The 17,831-nt window shown below is 48.7% G+C and overlaps 2 protein-coding genes across 2 annotated transcripts in view; one reads left to right on the top strand and one right to left on the bottom strand.

Moving 5' to 3' along the window:
• Positions 1-17,831, bottom strand: part of LOC132526214 (protein tyrosine phosphatase type IVA 1-like) — an 82,039-nt gene that overhangs the window by 49,094 nt on the left and 15,114 nt on the right. The gene's annotated exons all lie outside the window — the stretch shown is intronic.
• ME3 (malic enzyme 3) overlaps positions 1-17,831 on the top strand; it is a 200,500-nt gene that overhangs the window by 175,353 nt on the left and 7,316 nt on the right. The window contains exons 8-10 of the mRNA XM_060160176.1: positions 3,423-3,532; positions 15,752-15,849; positions 16,348-16,461. Coding sequence (XP_060016159.1) covers positions 3,423-3,532; positions 15,752-15,849; positions 16,348-16,461 — 322 coding nt within the window. The remainder of the gene's footprint in view (positions 1-3,422; positions 3,533-15,751; positions 15,850-16,347; positions 16,462-17,831) is intronic.

Here is a 17,831-nt window from a genome sequence, read left to right as displayed (position 1 = left end):
ACAGCCTCAAAGTTGGCCAGGCAAATATTATGCCCATTGACAGATGGAAAACTGAGGCGGAACAGAGAAGTGAAGTGACACTCGGTTGCAGTGGCAGAGACAGGTCAGGCCCACGAGCCTCCTGACCCAAGCCCAGAGCTCAGCACTGGACTGAGGCAAGTTGCTGCCTCTCCATTTCGGGCCCTGTGACATGAACCTGTCTCCAAATCCGCACACCGACAGCTCCAACTGGAAGGGCCATGGTAGGAGCAAATATTTACCTGCCCACTGGCATTTCTACTGTACTTTTTCTGCTTCCTCCCTTTTCTGGTGGTGCGCTTCCTTTTACAACAAACCTCTGTAAACAGTTTCTGAGAATTACTGAGCTATGTTTGTAATGCAGATGTACTCAGGGAGTATGTAAAGTAATCATTTTAACAAAAGGAATAGATATTTAAAATTTAATACTAACTACGGGAAAAGTGCCCATTGTGTAAAACATAGTTTATCTTTGGATTCAATGTTTGTCTTTGGTTTTACAAAGCAGTTTGTACTTTCAGTATTTTCTACATAATATAGTCAAATGCAGAGCAGTTGCAATGCATCCAAAAAATGGGTACGTTTTCTGAAAAGAAAAAAAAGGATATGCCATGCACAAAATTCAGAGGTTGGAAAAAAATGTGTTCTGGGCCACTTCAGTGCTACTCACCCCCTCACAGCCACCAGCCTCATCAGACAGATGCCCCGACAGCACAGGAAGCCCACCACATGTGGGCCCCAGCCACTTTTTCCAACAAGGTCGTACGTCTTTCTTTCCACAGCTGGTCCCAAGCTGGTCCCAGGCCTCCAGTTCACACAGTTGGGAATGGCAGGCACTTCTCCCTACCACATGCCCAGACACTCTGTGCTGATCAATCAGAGCATTTTTTTCTCAATGAACATGACCACAGATACTGTTGGTCACAAATTGGTCCATGAGATGAAATCCTTTTTCTGCCCATGGATTAAGTAATTTTTAATAATTCACATCACACTTGCTTTCAGAAAGACTCCAATAAGAGACAAAGTACAGGGCTTCTCTGGTGGCACAGTGGTTGAGAGTCCGCCTGCCGATGCAAGCGACGCGGGTTCGTGCCCCGGTCCGGGAAGATCCCACATGCCGCGGAGCGGCTGGGCCCGTGAGCCATGGCCGCTGAGCCTGCCCGTCCGGAGCCTGTGCTCCGCAATGGGAGAGGCCTCAACAGTGAGAGGCCCGCGTACCGCAAAAAAAAAAAGAGAGACACAGTACAACCCAAAAAAGCAGGATCAAAGAGCCAGAATAGAGTCAGGGGAGGGTGTGTGCAGAGAGCCTCAGCTGGGGGAACCTACCGTTAAAGGGAAGAAGACAGCTCTCAGCTTCCTGACGCCCAGTGTTAACAGGAAACACAGGTTACCAATCCAGTCATTTTTTAGGAAACACAAACTTCTTCCTGACTTTGAAATCTAGAAGGCAATTCTAGTGTAGATTTTAAATAAGACAACTCAAGCCGCTTAATGGGCCTTGTCTTTACCCACCAAGGCAGTGTTTCTGAGTTCTCCAGACAGGATCAGAACGATCTGAGGTGCTCACTGAAAATGCATTGTACAGCATGGTGACCGAAGTTCATAATTACTACTGTATCATGCACTTGAAATTTGCTAAGACGGTAGATCTTAAATGTCCTCACCCCTCAAAAAAAAAAAAAAAATGGTAACAGTGTGAGGTGATGTATGTGTTAATTAGCTTGATATTGTGGTAATCATTTCAAATGTATACATGTATCAGAACATCCTGCTGTGTTCCTTAAATACATACAATTTTTATTTGTCAATTTTACCTCAGTAAAGATGGAGGAAAAAATACAGATTCCTGAGCCCCACCCCTAAACTCACTGAGTGAGTCTTTGGGAGATAGGCCCGGTGCTCTGCATTCTGAACCAGCTTACCAACTGATCCTGCTCTACCTGTACATGGAGAACACCCTCACCAAGGTGTTAGTGGATGACAGTGGCTTCATGCAGTGGCCTTTCCTGACCTTCCCGGTATCTTATCAGGGAATAATGCCTGAACTCAGAAGAGTCTCTGGTGGAGGGACTCAGGATCCACTTCAGGATCCACCAAGGGAGATATCTGGAGGCTGCAGAGGCTCCCCAAGCCTGAGTGGCAGAGGAGCCGGGCTCTCTGCATGCACTTGGGTTTGGAGTGAGCTTTCTGCTGGGATTTCAGATGGCCACAGGCCACAGAGAGGCGGGGCCCCATCTCAGCCCTTCCAGCACCCCTGGGGTCTGCCATCCAGAGCCCGTGGGAGTCACCAGCCCACATTAGAGACAATGATATGGGCTTGGCTGACCACCAGGCTCCGTACCCCTACTCTCTGCCCCATCCTCGTCCATAATGGGGCAGGCAATTTGCAGCAATGTGGATGCAACTAGAGATTATCATACTAAGTGAGATAAGTCAGAAAGAGAAAGACAAATACCACACTATGCCACTTTTATGTGGAATCTAAAATATGGTACAAATGAACCTATGTATGAAACAGAAACAGACTCACAGACATAGAGAACAGACTTGTGGTTACCAAGGGGGAGAGGGTTGGGAGAGGGATGGACTGGGAGTTTGGGGTTAGTACATGCAAACTATTACATTTAGAATGGATAAACAACAGGGTCTTACTACAGTATAGCACAGGGAACTATATCCAATCTCCTAGGATAACCTTAATGGAAAAGAATATAAAAAAGAATGTATGGGACTTCCCTGGTGGCGCAGAGGTTAAGAATCCACCTGCCAATGCAGGGGACACGGGTTCGAGCCCTGGTCCCGGAAGACCCCACATGCCACAGAGCAACTAAGCCCGTGCACCACAACTGCTGAGCCCGCGTGCCACAACTACTGAAGCCAGCATGCCTAGAACCCGTGCTCTGCAACAAGAGAAGCCACCGCAATGAGAAGCCCGTGCACCGCAACGAAGAGTAGTCCGTGCTCGCCGCCACTAGAGAAAGCCCCCGCGCAGCAACAAAGACCCAACGCAGCCAAAAATAAATAAATAAATAAATAAATATATATATATATATATATATAGTTTTTTTAAATTACATGGGAAGTATTTTCAAATGAGTAATAAATGTTCAAAAAAAAAGAATGTATGTATGTGTCACTGAGTCACTCTGCTGTACAGCAGAAATTAACACAACATTGTAAATCAGCTCTACTTCAATTAAAACTAAATAACCAAATCATAATGGGGCAGGCAGAGCCAGGAGTCCAGGAGCCAGCCAGGTGGCATAAACCCCAGTGAATGAGCCATGCCACACCCACACCCACCCCTGGGCTGCACCGCCCTGCTCCCCAGTGCAGGCTGGGACCTGCCAGGCGTCAGCTCGGGGAGGCAATTACATGCTCTTTCCTCTCCCTCTCCACAGGTTTGGAATAAATTGCCTCATCCAGTTTGAAGACTTTGCCAATGCCAATGCCTTCCGCCTTCTCAACAAATACCGCAACAAGTACTGCATGTTCAACGATGACATCCAAGGTAAGTTTCCACCCCTCCTGACAAAGCCCCTGAGGACGAATGCCTCCTCACAAAGGCTCACCTGGGTGCCCAGGTGGGGAGGGGCCACCTCAGAGCCGGTTTGCTGCCAGCAGCTGTTGAAGAAAGAGCAGTAAATCCAGATTCACTTTGCTAATTCTCAGCTCTGTGACCTTGCACATGTCCCATAGCTTTGCTAAGTCTCAGTTTCTTCACCCATAAAATGGAGATGATTACTTCTTCAGAGAAAAGTAAGAATTTGGTGATTAGATACATGAAAGAAATTTTAAACAATGCTGTGATTTACTAGCTGGTTGAACATGGGCAGATCACGTCTCTGAGCCACAGTTTCATCATCTCTTCATTGGGAATGAGAGTAACTACCTTGGAAGATTAGTGTGAAAATTTAAAGAGCTAATATGTGGAAAGTACCAGCGCCTAGGACTCATCAGACCAAAGCATCAGTCACCATAAAAGTGGCCTTCGCCAACCACAATAGCTCGCTCTTGGATTTTCCAAACACAAGGCTGTCAGGGAATCAGGATAAGGCCTTCTCTTAACTTGGCTGGAATGAGTGCTTCTCACAATGATAACCGAGGCCCCAGAACATTCCAAAAGTCAATGGGAAGCATCTTCTAGTTCAGGGTCAGCTTGGCTCCCTGTTCTGTGGACCAGAAATATCTGAAGGCATTTGCTTCTTGCTGTGGAGATGCCAGCATGTGACACTGGAGTAGGAGGGGTGGCTTCTCAGCGATTATCTCACCTGATCCAGGAGCTCTCAGGAAGGAGCATTGCCAGTTATTCCTAGTATTTTATAAAGCCCAAGGGAAACCTTGATGACATGTAGGTTATTATTTAACAAATGAAGTTTGGCAAGCAAGATCTTTTCAAATCAAGGAACCATGTCATGTAAAACAGAACAGGTTGGTAGGGGACAGGTATTGGTCCCTGGGAGTTAAAGATGGGCCAACATTTTGCAGATGAGGCCCAAAGAGGTCACAGTTTTCATCAAGTGAGTAAGACAGACCTAGGAGGATCCAAGCCCAGGTTAAAAATAGCTAAGGTTTAGAGCTGAATATTTGTTATTCATCAGGCACGGTTCTAAGCACTTCACAGCTTAATCCTACCAGATATCACCAACCCTGTCTTATTTGTACTCCTGTGACCTCCCTCTGGGTCAGTTCCCTCTGCACGTTGAAAGCTCTGCTTCTCAGCTTGGGACAATCTTCCCCATCATCTTTGGCTCAGTAACTCCTACTCACGCTTCAAGGCTCAGCTCCAGGGTCTCCTGTCCCAGGGAAGGGACAGCCTGGTTTGGGTGCACACCGGGTGCCTCCACAGCCTCCTGTGCCCCCCTCTGTCAACTTTCTTACCACACTGTACCCCACATGCCTGCATTGAGTTGTCTGTCTCCCCAGGAGACAATAAGCTCCCAGAGGCAGGAACCACATCTTTTCTCACTTCCCAGCCCCAGCACAAGTGCCTGGCACGCTGTGGATGCTTCACTAATGTTTGAAGAATGAATGAACGAGGTCCACCTGCACAAGTTGAGATTCTCATAAGCACCCACCTGTTCACGTGGGTGTGTCTACACTGGACACCTGCCCCCGAAGCCTCTCTCTTGTCCAGGACGTCATACATGTACTCACCCAGAAATGCAGCCCACATGTGCTCACACGCAGACATACATACATCTTCACGTGTGTACGCCCTCATGTATACACACACACAACTTCTTAAATGAAATCAATTCATTAGTTTTTAGGTCCTGCTGATATCCAGTTCCAGTAGAGTCTATTTCACTGCCAGGCAAAGACAGATGGAATGGTTTTCTGGGTCCCACGGCAAACAGAGGAGGAATTTCCCATTCTTTTCTCAGAAATGAGAGACTAAAGTCATTAAACTAAAATGCATGAGGAGAGCTGGCAAATGGTACTAGAATGGCAGGAGCCCTATAATATCGAGTCTTTGATCGGGACAACCTGACCGTTAGGCGTGGCCGTGTGATTAACAGCACCGCCCAGATCTTCCCTCAAGAAAGGACTTGTTGCCCCAGCTGGCGGCAGGGCTGGCTGGAGCATCAGGCAGACCACGGTCCTGCCCTGCCAGGACGGCATCACCAGGTGATCAGGGAATATAGAAGCTCAGCCATTTTGGCCCAGTGCAGGACAGCTCTGAGGGCACATTTAACTCCAGGGCTCCCCACGGGGCTGGCTGAGGCCCTGGGGACTGCATCGCGGCTCAGCTTCTCCTGCTTCCCCAGCCTCGACCCCATCCTGCTTCCACTCCCTCCCTGGCACAGGTGTGCTGATCCCAAGGCCACTTCTTCATAACATCCTGAACACTTCACATCTCTCTGAATCTGCTTCCCAGGGAACCCAAACTGTGCCAAGTAATCCAGCTGGCATGAACACAGAGCTTTAGGCTAGAAAAGTGTTTTCCATCCACACTATTTCACAGCTTCCTGGCCTCACCCCCTCCGCCTGTGGGGAGGACGGACATTGCTGTTCACGTCACTGATGAGGCAACTGAAGTTCAAGGCTTAAGTTTTGCTCCACGTTCCCACAACCTAACAGGCATAAAGCTGGGGCTAGAACCTAGTCATTTCTAACTCGGAATTCACTGTCTGTCCATGACGTCGGGCCGCCTATGCTCCCTCGTAGGTGAGGCAGTGCCGTGAGTCTCCTTGGTGAGGATTAAATTCCGGACCCCACGGAAGTGTGGGTGTCACCGCTTTCCTCACCCCTCCCATCCTCTCCTCTAACTCCCACAGTTCACAGACCCCCCGATGAGGCCTGGGGACGGGGAGGGGCTGGCCCACAGTCGCCAGCTGGTTAGTGATGGGTCCAGAACCAGAAGCCTATGATGTGTACTCTCAGTGCTGGGTGGGCGATTAGCAGACTGGTGAGGAATTCCGGGATTAATGGGGCAACGTGGAAGATTAAGCTCATGCTAGAATTGACCCCCTTACCTCCAAATACAAGGTAGAGAGCAGAGGAAAAAGAAACATGAAACTACATAGCCATGCTCAAAAATAGAAAGGAACGCCGGCATGCACAGAATTGGAGAGAGCTGGGAGAAGGGGGAGGGTGGGAGGAATCACAGTGGTAAACAGACACCAAAACCAAACCACACGTGGTTGCTGGGGACAGGCCCGGTCCCCCCCAACAGGACTCGTGGTCAGGGAACACCCCAGAATGGCGGGGGGTGGGCCCAGGCTGCCCACATGAAATGAACGCCAGCGCAGCCTCACATCCTCGATGGAGTAAGGAAAGATGCGACTAAAGGCCTCCGGGTCCCCACCAGACGGAGCTCCGTGAGGGCAGGGCCATGCCTGGTGCCGAGCAGAAGCTCGGGCACAAGATTGGAACTGTCTCCCAGGCAGTCCTGCTGTTTCACACTCCTGGGAATCACCAACCCCACGTGGCCGACCATAGGGTTGGGCCTCTGAAGCCCCAGCACTGGCGGGGTAAAGAGCTCCCCAGGGCTGCCAGGGTCTCCCCCGTGCGCCCCCAGCCCCGGCCCCGGCCCTACTCCCAGCTCAGACCGGTGGGAAGCCTAGGCCTCCCCAGGCTGGCTCTCGGTGAGCAGGGCTGCCCGTGCACTGACTCATCGCTGGAAGCCTCTTCGGGAGTTTTGGAAAAGGCAGAGGCTCAGGTGACTTCTGTTGTTTCAGCTGGGATCACAGAAGCATCCCGGCTCTTAGCAGAGGAGAGAGAGACCTGGAAGGGGAACAGTGCTAGGAATGGCCATGCTGGAGGACTGGCCAGCTGTGTCCTTCCCAAGAAGCCAGGTCCAGGATACTGCTGGCCTGGTGAGCACAGGCCCCCGGCCTCCACGGCTAGCTGCCCGCAGTGTGGCTGGGGACAGCAAAGCCCAGCTGGCCTGTCAGCTTCAGAGCATCCTTCCACCCCAGCAGGCCTCCCTGGACCTGCACTGCCCTCGAGTCCGGCCACGTTCCCGAGAGCAGATGGCCAGTCAGGGTGCCTGTGTGGTATGTCAGGCCGTGGTCCCCCCTCATACTGCCAAGTTTTCATCTGTGAGCCAGAGTTCTTAACAGTCAGATGTTGGACTGAGACAAGCCTAGGTCTGAATCCCCACTTTTCTGCTTTGGGGCTTTGGCCAAGTGGCTTAAACCCTCCCAGTCTTCTTTTCCTGATCTGTAAAATGGACATGATAGTATTCACAGCCATGAGGGAGGCTCAGCCAGTGCTGCCAGAAAGATCAGGATGCCTTTCTAAGGCCAGCGTTGATCCTGGCTGGATGGGCACTATGCTAACTCATCGTTAAGCGTTTTTTCATCATCACCCTTGCTTTTGGCACCAGGTAGCTGTAAGGGCTGCAGTGAGGTAGCGTGGGAAGAGGCATGTAACCGTACTCAGTTCTGGTACCAGGTACTGATACCTCTGGTGCACAGGAGGCTCCCAACACATGTACCGGGGGAAGGAGGAAGTGTTGAGACCCAAAACAGAGAGGCTGTGGTGGAGGTGAGAAGAGGCACCAGTGTGAGCGCAGGCCTGGGAAAGCCTGAGAAGGGAGGCAGGGTCCCACCTCACCTCTTTCCTCTTTCCACATCCAGCCTATTCTTCCAGCCCATTGAATTAGTTCTGTGAGTTTCCTGCCGATTCTGATTCTGAATGTGCTGGTCCCTCTGCCTACAACTCTCTTCTGCTCTCGGCTAATTTCTCTTTGTCCTTAAGGACTCAAACCTCACCTCCCCCAGGATACCGCACCCAGGGCCAAACCTGTTCCGCAGGCCCCAGGATGACCCCACCCTTACCCAGGGCCTGGGAGTGACACTGGGCAGTGGTCACCCGCTTTGCAGAATATTTCAAAGTACCCCGGGGCTCAGATGCCACGATAGGAAGGGGGCAGATGGGGAGGAATGGCCCAGCTCTGAAGTCTGTCCAGCTGGTTTGTCCTGTTTACAAGACACCAGGGGTTACTTCCAGCTGTCAGCGGTCTGCTGCTCCTTTCCTACCACACACACTAAGCAGCAGTTCCTGGCCCTTCCCGTGTCTCTCCCACAGTGAAACCTCCCCCGGCCGCTTCAACCTCATCTCTCCCCAGTCCCCAGAACCTTCCTTTTCGCTAAGTCCTGTGTTCTGAGGCTGTTCTTCCTGTACAGGGCTTTCCCAGCCCTGAGATTCTCATGGGTCTCTTTGCACGTCTAATCCTGGCTGCTCTGAGACCTCCCCCTTAGCCTGTTGCATCAGTTAAATCCCCAAAGAAGCCAAGAAGATGGTAATTATTCCCTCCGGCGGCAGAATAGTCTAACCCTGCCTCCTTCATGGGCCGGGAACTGCCTTCTTGAGAGTCCAAGGGCTCCAGAAAATTCCCTTCAGGACACAGAAACAGGGTTGAAGTCATCTAGAAGGCCTTTGCTTGGTTTCCAATAAGGGGAACTTGAATTTTCTGAACAGTTATTCTGCTAACCCCTGTGCTCAAGACTGTTGTATTCATCTTCATAAATCTAAGGCTTCATATACCCATATACCCAGTGGAGCCCCAGAACAGGCTCTCAGGACACGCTCATGAACAAATGAGAAGCCGCTGGCTGCTGTGGGAAGGTAATTCTGCGGATCCTGAAAGTGGGCCAACCTAATCCTAGAGGACGCCCAATCCCCCCGGCCCCAGGCCTCCAAAGCCACCTTGGCCGGACCCTGGCGAGCCTAACTCCCTGTGTCCTTCTTGCTGCCTAAGACAGCAGCCTTGTCTCACCTGAGAAGCAGCTAGTTCTTTCCCTTTTCTCTGATAATGTGCGGTTTCGAATGGAAACTTCTTTAACTTTGTCAAATGTGACTATTAAAAGCAGAATAGAAACTGCATTTTCAGTCCTTTTGTGCTATTTCCTGAACCTACCACCTCCAGTACTCAGTTTGCAGGAAATGCAATTATGGAAAGCTCCCTCTGAAAAGGAAAATTTGTTTTTCTTTCATCGTGAATGAGGAACAAACAGTCATGCTTTCAGCTGCCCTCAGCATTCACGGGCACGTGTTCTAACACATCCCTAGACCCCTGGGCTTCTCCAGGTGGCTACCTCCAGAAACCTCTGCAGCTTCCTTCCTCTCTATTTTTAAATCCCTAATACATTACCCAAGACCCTCCTCCTCAAAATGAAAATTGATGATGGAGATAGCATTCTTTGCCAAACTTTATAACATAGGATTTAAGAACTGCTGTTTTTCCTCTTGAGTTCTGGGCTGTGAATACGGCACCTTGTCACTTCGGAGGATGGCCTCAGAGAAAGATCCCAGAATGGAGAAAGAGAAGGAGCCAGCAAGGTAGCCAGTGAGCGTGGGGTTCCAGAGGCCACATGCAGAGTTTCCCAAAGGAAGGAATGAACACCAGTATCAAATGCTGATGAAAGGTCAAGGAAGAGGAGGGCTGAGGACTGACCACTGAACTTGGCAAGATGGAGGTGCTGGTGAGGTTGACAAGAGGTGGGGCAGTCGCCTGATGGGACTGGGTTTCAGGGAGACCAAGAAGAAAGGAAATAGAGGTAATGAGTATATTCAGCTCTTTAGGAGAATTTGGCTATAGAGGGAAGTAAGAAATAGGGTGGGAATGACATAGGGTCAAGAGGAGGCTTTTTAAGGATGGGAACTTGATGGCATATTTGTATGGTGATGGCAGTGATCCACTAGAGTGGGAGCAGTTGAGGATGCAGGAAAAAAAAGGGAGAGAATTACAAAACAAATTTCTTGAGTAGGTAAACATGGTGGGATCCAGCACACAGCCAGAGGTGGCTTTAGCTAAGAGCAGGGACCATTCATCCACGTAACAGGAGAAACGGCAAAGTATATGGAAGTATATGGACCGGAGGCAGAGGTTTTATAGAGTTGGTGGTGAGAGGACTCACTTCTCTCCTGGTCGTTTCTACTTTCTTTGAACTTCACTTTCCACTTCTGAAAGGGGAAAAAATGGGAGCTCCGTAGTACCTATTTCCTAGAGTTGCTGTAAAGATTAAATGAGCAAATAAATGCAGACAAGCGCATACACAGCACGGAGCCAAGGTCACGGGGAGAGCAATCAATAAGCGGCAGTTGTTGTATCCTTTTGAAATTTTCAACTCTTTTCTACCAGATTTCCCAATGCTTTGTGTTTTCCACCCCTTCCAGAGTCACAACTGAACAATTACATCCACCACCTAAGTTCACTTCCCTCCACCTCCACTACCACCTGCCCCTCAGGTCTCCCCCAGGGAAACCCCATAAGGCCACTCCTGCTACCTTCAACTCCAGAGTCAGGAAAGGCTGTCTGAGCTGCATAGACCAGGAAGGGGTGGAAGCAGCAACCCAGGCTTACCTGCTTTACTTCTAACTTGGTGACTAACAGGCGGAAGCCACTGCCTCTCTCTGGCCTCAGTTTCCTCATCTGTACAGTTGTTGGATGTCACGCTCTCCATCCAGCACTGAATTTCTGCAGGTAAGCTGTTATTCAGCCTGTAGGTTCTAACCACAAAAGATACTTGACATCCAAGAAGGAACAGACCCATCAAGAATGCAGTGTCTTTGGGAGGTTCTCTGATGAAATATCTTTGGCGCCACCTGGTGTCGTATGCTTTGTACAGCTCCTTTCAGGAGGCAGAAGGCTGTCGTGAAACATAATAGAATCAGATGCGGGGGAAAAGGTGCTCTCTGTCCAATGGAAAACTGGAAACAGAAAACGGAAAGTTCACTCCTGCTCCTACCCTGCAACCATTAGTATTTTGTAGCTCCTTTTGGATTTTGTGTGTATATTTTGTTACAATTAGAATCATAGTATGTAGACTGTTGAATGTTCTCTTCCTTCCAACTAACTCAGTGAAGCATGATTCAGGGGTTAAGAGCACATGCCCTAGAGCCCGATTCCCTGAGTTCAAAGCCTCACTCTGTTGTGTGATCTTGGACAACTCAGCAAACTGCTCCGTACCTCATTTTCCCAATCTGTAAAATGGGGATGATGCTAGGATTAAATAAATGTCTTTACATTAAGACATATAAAGCACTTAGAACAATATGTGATGTTAGTTACTAACTTTATAGCATTTTTTGTGTTGCTACACCATCTTCATAAGGAATATTTTTAATGGCTTCAGTATCCTACTGAGTGCCTACACTAGCTAATTTACTTAACCATTGCTCTTTTCTTAGGTGTTTGTTATTTCCAGCCATTCTACATTATAAATAACACTGTCATAAATATCTTACCACATACCTTTTGGATTTTTTCATACATAGATTCCCAGAAATAGAAGCATGAGGTCAAGGGGCAAAAACATTTTATGCCTTTGGTCTATATTGGGAAATAGTTTTCCAAAAAGGGTTGTAGCTCTTTAAAATGGAATGTGTGCTGAACTTTGCCCTTTTCATTGCTCCCTCACCAGCCATAGATAACATCAGTTTCTTTGATTTGCACAATTGTGATGACCATAAACAGTCCACTTTAATTTCCTTTTCTTTGACCATCATAGAGGCTTAGCGTTGCCAGTTGCGATTACTTTATTGTGACTCTGTGAGGGTCCACACCAGTCGTTTTAACAGAGAAAACTCGACATAAAGAATTGTGAATTCTGCATTAAAGAACTGAAAAGCCAGAAAGAAACACTAAGGATCTGCTACCACCCCTGAGGCTGGGGGAACACAGGGAAGACAGGTGACAGCTGGCTAGCGTTCATGCCTCTGAGGGGCACGCGCCATGAGGCTAGTTCTGTAAGTGACGGACAAAGAGCAAACTGGATTCAACTGCTCCTTGTGGAACAAACTGCTGCTGTAAGATTAAAAAACCAAGGCTCTGGAGTTGCCAGATTTAGCAAAAACAAAATGCAGATGATCAGCTAAATTTGAATTTCAGACAAATAACAGTTTTTAGAATATTTATGCTAATATTGCATGGAACACACACTAGAAAATTATTTCTTGTTTACCTAAAATTCAAGTTTAACTGAATGTCCTAGATTTTACCCAGCAATCTTACAAAGTAGGAGTGATGCTGGAAAAACTGTTCTTTCCCTGCCCATCTAGTCTTTCAGCCGCCCTCTGGCGCCCCCTATTGGCAGAGCCCACCATAGGGCCAATCGGTAAAGCTGAAAAGTGGTTTGCAGACAAAGGAGAAACGATTATCCAGTAATCGGCAGAGTCCACCCTTCTGGCTGTTCAGCATCGATACATACCGTCCTGCACATTGGTACTTCCAGACAACAACAACAAACTCTTAACAAAATGCCTAATAAAATGCAACTATCTTTCCGACAAATGAAGACATTCTCACCTTCTCCCTGAAATGGGGAGAGGCAAAGTGTCTACAGTTATTTGCCAACTAAAGAATGTCACTCATCATCTGGTTCTATAAGAATGAAGTCACTAGCCACTGCAGTCACCGACCTTCAACACACCCTGAAAGGAGTTCAAGGCAGAGAGCAGGCATGAGGCACTCTGTGCTCTGGGAAGAACTGGCAGAACAGGCCTTCAGATACTTAGATATTTTCAGAAGATTTTATGAGCCCAGTTTCTTACATCTTCTCATATCTAGGAAAACACTAAAATCGTTAACGGAGACATCCACTCCTCGTGACAAGCAGCAACCTTCTTGTAACCAGCAGCAACCTTCTGCTGAAATGTGTGCTTGACTGCACGTACGCCCTTCACCAAAATCACATACACACTGACACCCACACCCGTCTTCAGAGCTATCTGAGGGGCTGTCTCCTGGGCTATAGTTCTCATTGTGCCCCAAATAAAACTTAACTCACAGCTGTCGCACTGTGCATTTTTTCGACATATTTATCTCTGGAAGATAGTCACACCACCCATCTCTGGGCAGGACAAACTACTCTTAAATCTCAGTCACAGTCACATTTGAAAACTCTGTTTTCTAAAGGCTAAATTGTAGAATTAACCTCCAATAAAACTTCTATAAAATAATAAGAGGAAGGAGAAGGGAGAATAAATTAGCTAATACGAACCATCATCCGTAACCACATGATAATCAAGGAAGAAAATTTGTATGGCTGCTACATTCCTCATTTCTGTAACCAGTCATGAAGCCATAGTTGATGTTTATGAATTTCTTCCTCGGTCTCCCATTCCATGTTTTCTTGTCATCAGACAAGACCTTAGCTTGCCAGAGTTCCTTAATAGGATGACCCAAACCTTCATTCCCGAAGGATCTGCGTCCTCAGCAGCCCTGCCTCTCTTTAGTTGCAACAGTGTTTATTAATATTTACTCTTGAGCACAGGAGTACTAAGACACACCCCAGAGGATCCCCTAGGTGCAGATACAGTCTTCCCTGTCCCTAGTCTCCCCTTGGTTCTCAGGATGAATAACCACAGCCAGTAAAGTAACCCTCTTCTTTGCCCACTGGTTTTGTGGCAAATGGCCAGGTGGCAGTCTCAACTTCCAAGTCAATAGAACCATGTTGGGAATCCTCATGGAAGCATTTGTCTCTTTGGAACGAAGACCTCCAATCCAGAGAGCGCAGAATTGAAGAGACAGGAAGCAAAAACCCTGCAAGTGATTCATTAGGTGAAATGGTGAGAGGAGCCTTTCTCACTTCAACATTTTGATTTCCAGACCCAAGTATTCTGGCTGTGGAGAAAGAGCACGAGGTATTGTTTGCTAAGTCAAATCACGTATTACATCCTATAAGATAGACCCTCACCATCTCCTCAACTGAGTCTTAAGTCTTCAGGAGCCCATCCTACTGATCTATTAGGTCATCTGCTCCTGGGTGGTAGAGTACGTGTTAAGACCACTGAGTTCCGTGGGTGTGAGCCTATTGCTGCACTTCTATTAAAATGAAATGAATTCCTTGATTAGAAGCCTGGAATATATCAGGATGGTGACTAGGCATTTCAGACGTGCCCAGATGATGGCATTGGCAGAACATTATAGACAGGAAAAGTCAAGCCATATCCAGAAGCTATGTTTATTCCAGTGAGGACACATCTCTTCCCTGTCTCTAATGGAAGGAGTCCAGTGTAATCATCCTCCTGCCGGGTAGATAGTCCTCCCAGAGGACGGTGCCATAGCAGGAGCTCCACATTGGTCTCTGCCATCGACAGGTCAGTCATTCAGCAGTAGTAGTAGCAGGCAGCCTCCGTGAGGAAGTCCATGCATAGCCTCCATCCCTGCCACCATGACTACTCTCTATGGAAACTGAGCAAACCCTAGATGGCGTGGGAAAGATGCTGACTGACATGCACAAGCCGTGCCATTTTGTCCACCTGATTATTGAGAAACTATTCTCATTCTGCCCTTTGGTGAGCTTTCACGTGGCGCACAAATACCTTCACACCCTGTACCTGTACCTATTCAGAGAAGTCCATTCGCAAACCCTTCCCTAGACTTCCTCATCACCAGTCTTACTGTTTGGTTCTTTCTAAGTCCCTGACCATCTAGCTAAACCGTTAACAACTGCCCACGAATCAACGTAGGTCTAGCCATCTCTTGGACCAAAGTGGACAACAAAATTTACAACGGGAGGTCATGTCCATTGGGAAGATTTACTTCACTATTTCCCTTTAGGGTGACCTTTTATTAGGGCTGTGAAACTGCAACCGTACGCTTCTAGTGGATGCCAGCATACTGTCAAGAACAATCTGTAAACCAAGCCTGCTTTCTCCTCCTTGGTCAGCTGGTCATAGGAATTCCTAGTGAGGCCTTAGGTGTGGATTGAGGGAGAGGAAGAGTAGTTGTCAAAGTAGTCTGAGCCACCTGCTCGTGCAGCTTACCTGTACCTTCAGATGTATTCAAGCCATTCGATGCTGGTTATGCTACTGGGCATAACCTTATGACTTGCTGGATAAGACAAGCAGCTCAGGTCACATGGTCATGTAATGTTTCACGGATAGTTTGTGGCCTCATTTTTAATATGTTTTTATCCACTTACCCCTTAAACAAATCATTCTGAGGCTCACTCTTCTTTTTGGCTCCCCTTGTATTTGTGCTTGTTTCATTTATGAATGATGGTGGTAGCAGCACCCGACCCTCTGACCCTCTCTCCCAGGGTAACAATCCAGGAGCTATTTCTCAAACTAACAGTTATCTGCAAAAGAGTGAATGGAGAGTATCACGCAAAAGAGAGTTGCTCGACAACCTGCGTGCCTACAGGGCTGGCCTCTGTAAGGGCGAGGGAAAGTCGCTTGTTCCATCACAGGTTCTAGGTGTGGGGAACTCTGCCAAGGGTCTAGGGGGTGGGACCCGGTGGCCAGAGGGTGATCTCCGTCCACTCTGTTGCAGGCACAGCCTCCGTCGCCGTGGCAGGGATCCTGGCTGCTCTGCGAATCACCAAGAACAAGCTCTCCAATCACGTGTTTGTTTTCCAAGGTGCTGGTGAAGTAAGTGCCCTCGGGGGCTCTCTGCTGTTGTTCCAGTAGGAGAGTAAGAATGGGTGGAGGGGCTTCCCTGGTGGCGCAGTGGTTGAGAGTCCGCCTGTCGATGCAGGGGACACGGGTTCGTGCCCCGGTCCGGGAAGATCCCACAAGCCGCGGAGCGGCTGGGCCCGTGAGCCATGGCCGCTGAGGCTGCGCGTCCGTCCGGAGCCTGTGCTCCGCAGTGGGAGAGGCCGCAGCAGTGAGAGGCCCGCGTACCGCAAAAAAAAAAAGAATGGGTGGAGGAGCCGCAAGGAGGAGCGGTGTTCTGGGCTTCTGAGGAGAGGAAACAGCACAGATGCGTTGTGATCATTGCAGCTGCCTGGGCCCCAACGTTTGGGTGTCTCAAGGCAGGGACTTAACTGGGCCTCCTGGGAGTAGTGGGGGAAGAAACGAGGATCTTGGTGAAGCATCTGATAAAATCCTGAACAGCCTTTGCCTTTTGTCTAAACACCCACCTCGCAGGCAGCCATGGGCATTGCCCACCTCCTTGTCATGGCCCTAGAGAAAGAAGGCGTACCCAAGGCAGAGGCCACAAGGAAGATCTGGATGGTGGACTCCAAGGGGCTCATTGTCAAGGTACTGTCGGTCTGGAGACCTGGAGGTTACCTGATATCTACAGCCATTGGAACTGGACTGGAAGAGATCTCAAGGGGTAAACTGCTCAGACAGAAGAGAGAGCAGGAGGAGGGCAGTGTCCTAATCCCCAAAGCAAAAGATTCATCCCAAAGTAGCCTTAATTGCTCTTGTCCAGAAGCTTTGAATGTGCTTGCAAATGTGTGTACGTGTGCTCTTTCCAGTGTCATCGCCCCCCACGTCCTGCCTTGTACTCGCCTCTAGCCACGTTGAATCATAATTCTCCAAAAGTAACATGCTCTCTCTCTTCTACATCTTTGCATATTTTGTTTCTCTGCCTGGAATGCCCTTCTCTTTTTTCACACGCCCACTCACAGCCCTCAACCCCATCTGTTTCCTCCCTGTCTTCTGTTACCTCCTTCAAGCAGCTTCCCTGAGCATCTGGGTCTCAATTAGTTCCTTGTGTTTACGCTCATGTAGCCTTCCGCCCTTCATATATTACACTTATCCCGTGATAGGGCTGTTGCCCCTTTACTTGCCTCCCTCCCCGTGAGGCTGTATAGTCTTGATGTCAAGGTCCTGCATGTGATAAGTACATAACTGATGTTTGAGGTATGAATGAAGGAATGAATGAGAGAGACAGTCCAGCTTCTGACTGCAGTGTGGTGAGGGGCACAGTTGGATGACCTCCTCCCTCAGGACTTCACTCAGAGCTCCATGTTTTAATCCTGAGATTTCACTAACATAGACTGTGACAGTGAGAGCCTAAAAAAAAGACAAGAGATAGGAACACGAGGCTCTCAACCAAGAATAGTGGAGAGCCCCCTCTGAAGCAACAGCCCTTCCTATTGTTCCCTATAAGGGCAGATTCCCACCGGAAAGAACTGGGACCTGGAGATTCCTCCTTCTGCCCCAGATCATTCCAGAGCACGGTCCAGGCACAGGTGGAGGCTGCCACACTTGCCTCTTTCCCACGTTTCAACATCACCTTTGCTCACCCTATTGAGCTCACCCCTCCTCAAAGATCTCTTAAAGCTGGTGTTTTCACTCTGGTTCTCGTGAGGCCAGCTGACCCAAAGGAGTCATCAGAAACGTTGACCAGCCTGTCACCCACTGACTCCTATTTGAAGAAATGGAAGGAATCTGGACCCCATTGGGAGCAGCCAGCCACTACAAGCCTGTCCTGGATCTCAGCTTATTATTTATCGGGAGGTTAATGGCTCTTGTCAAATACATTCAAATTAGCGCCCTGACCCTGGGTGACTCAGGCCCCCATCCCTCAACTGGACCTCTGTGCTATATGTCTTGGGGCCAAGAGTCTTGGTCCAAACTCAGGCATTTCCTCGGAGCCTTTCTGTCCTGGCCCAGGAAGC

Source organism: Lagenorhynchus albirostris, chromosome 9 (assembly GCF_949774975.1).
Source record: "Lagenorhynchus albirostris chromosome 9, mLagAlb1.1, whole genome shotgun sequence".
Taxonomy (NCBI): domain Eukaryota; kingdom Metazoa; phylum Chordata; class Mammalia; order Artiodactyla; family Delphinidae; genus Lagenorhynchus; species Lagenorhynchus albirostris.
This window is presented reverse-complemented; position numbering and strand designations above follow the sequence as displayed.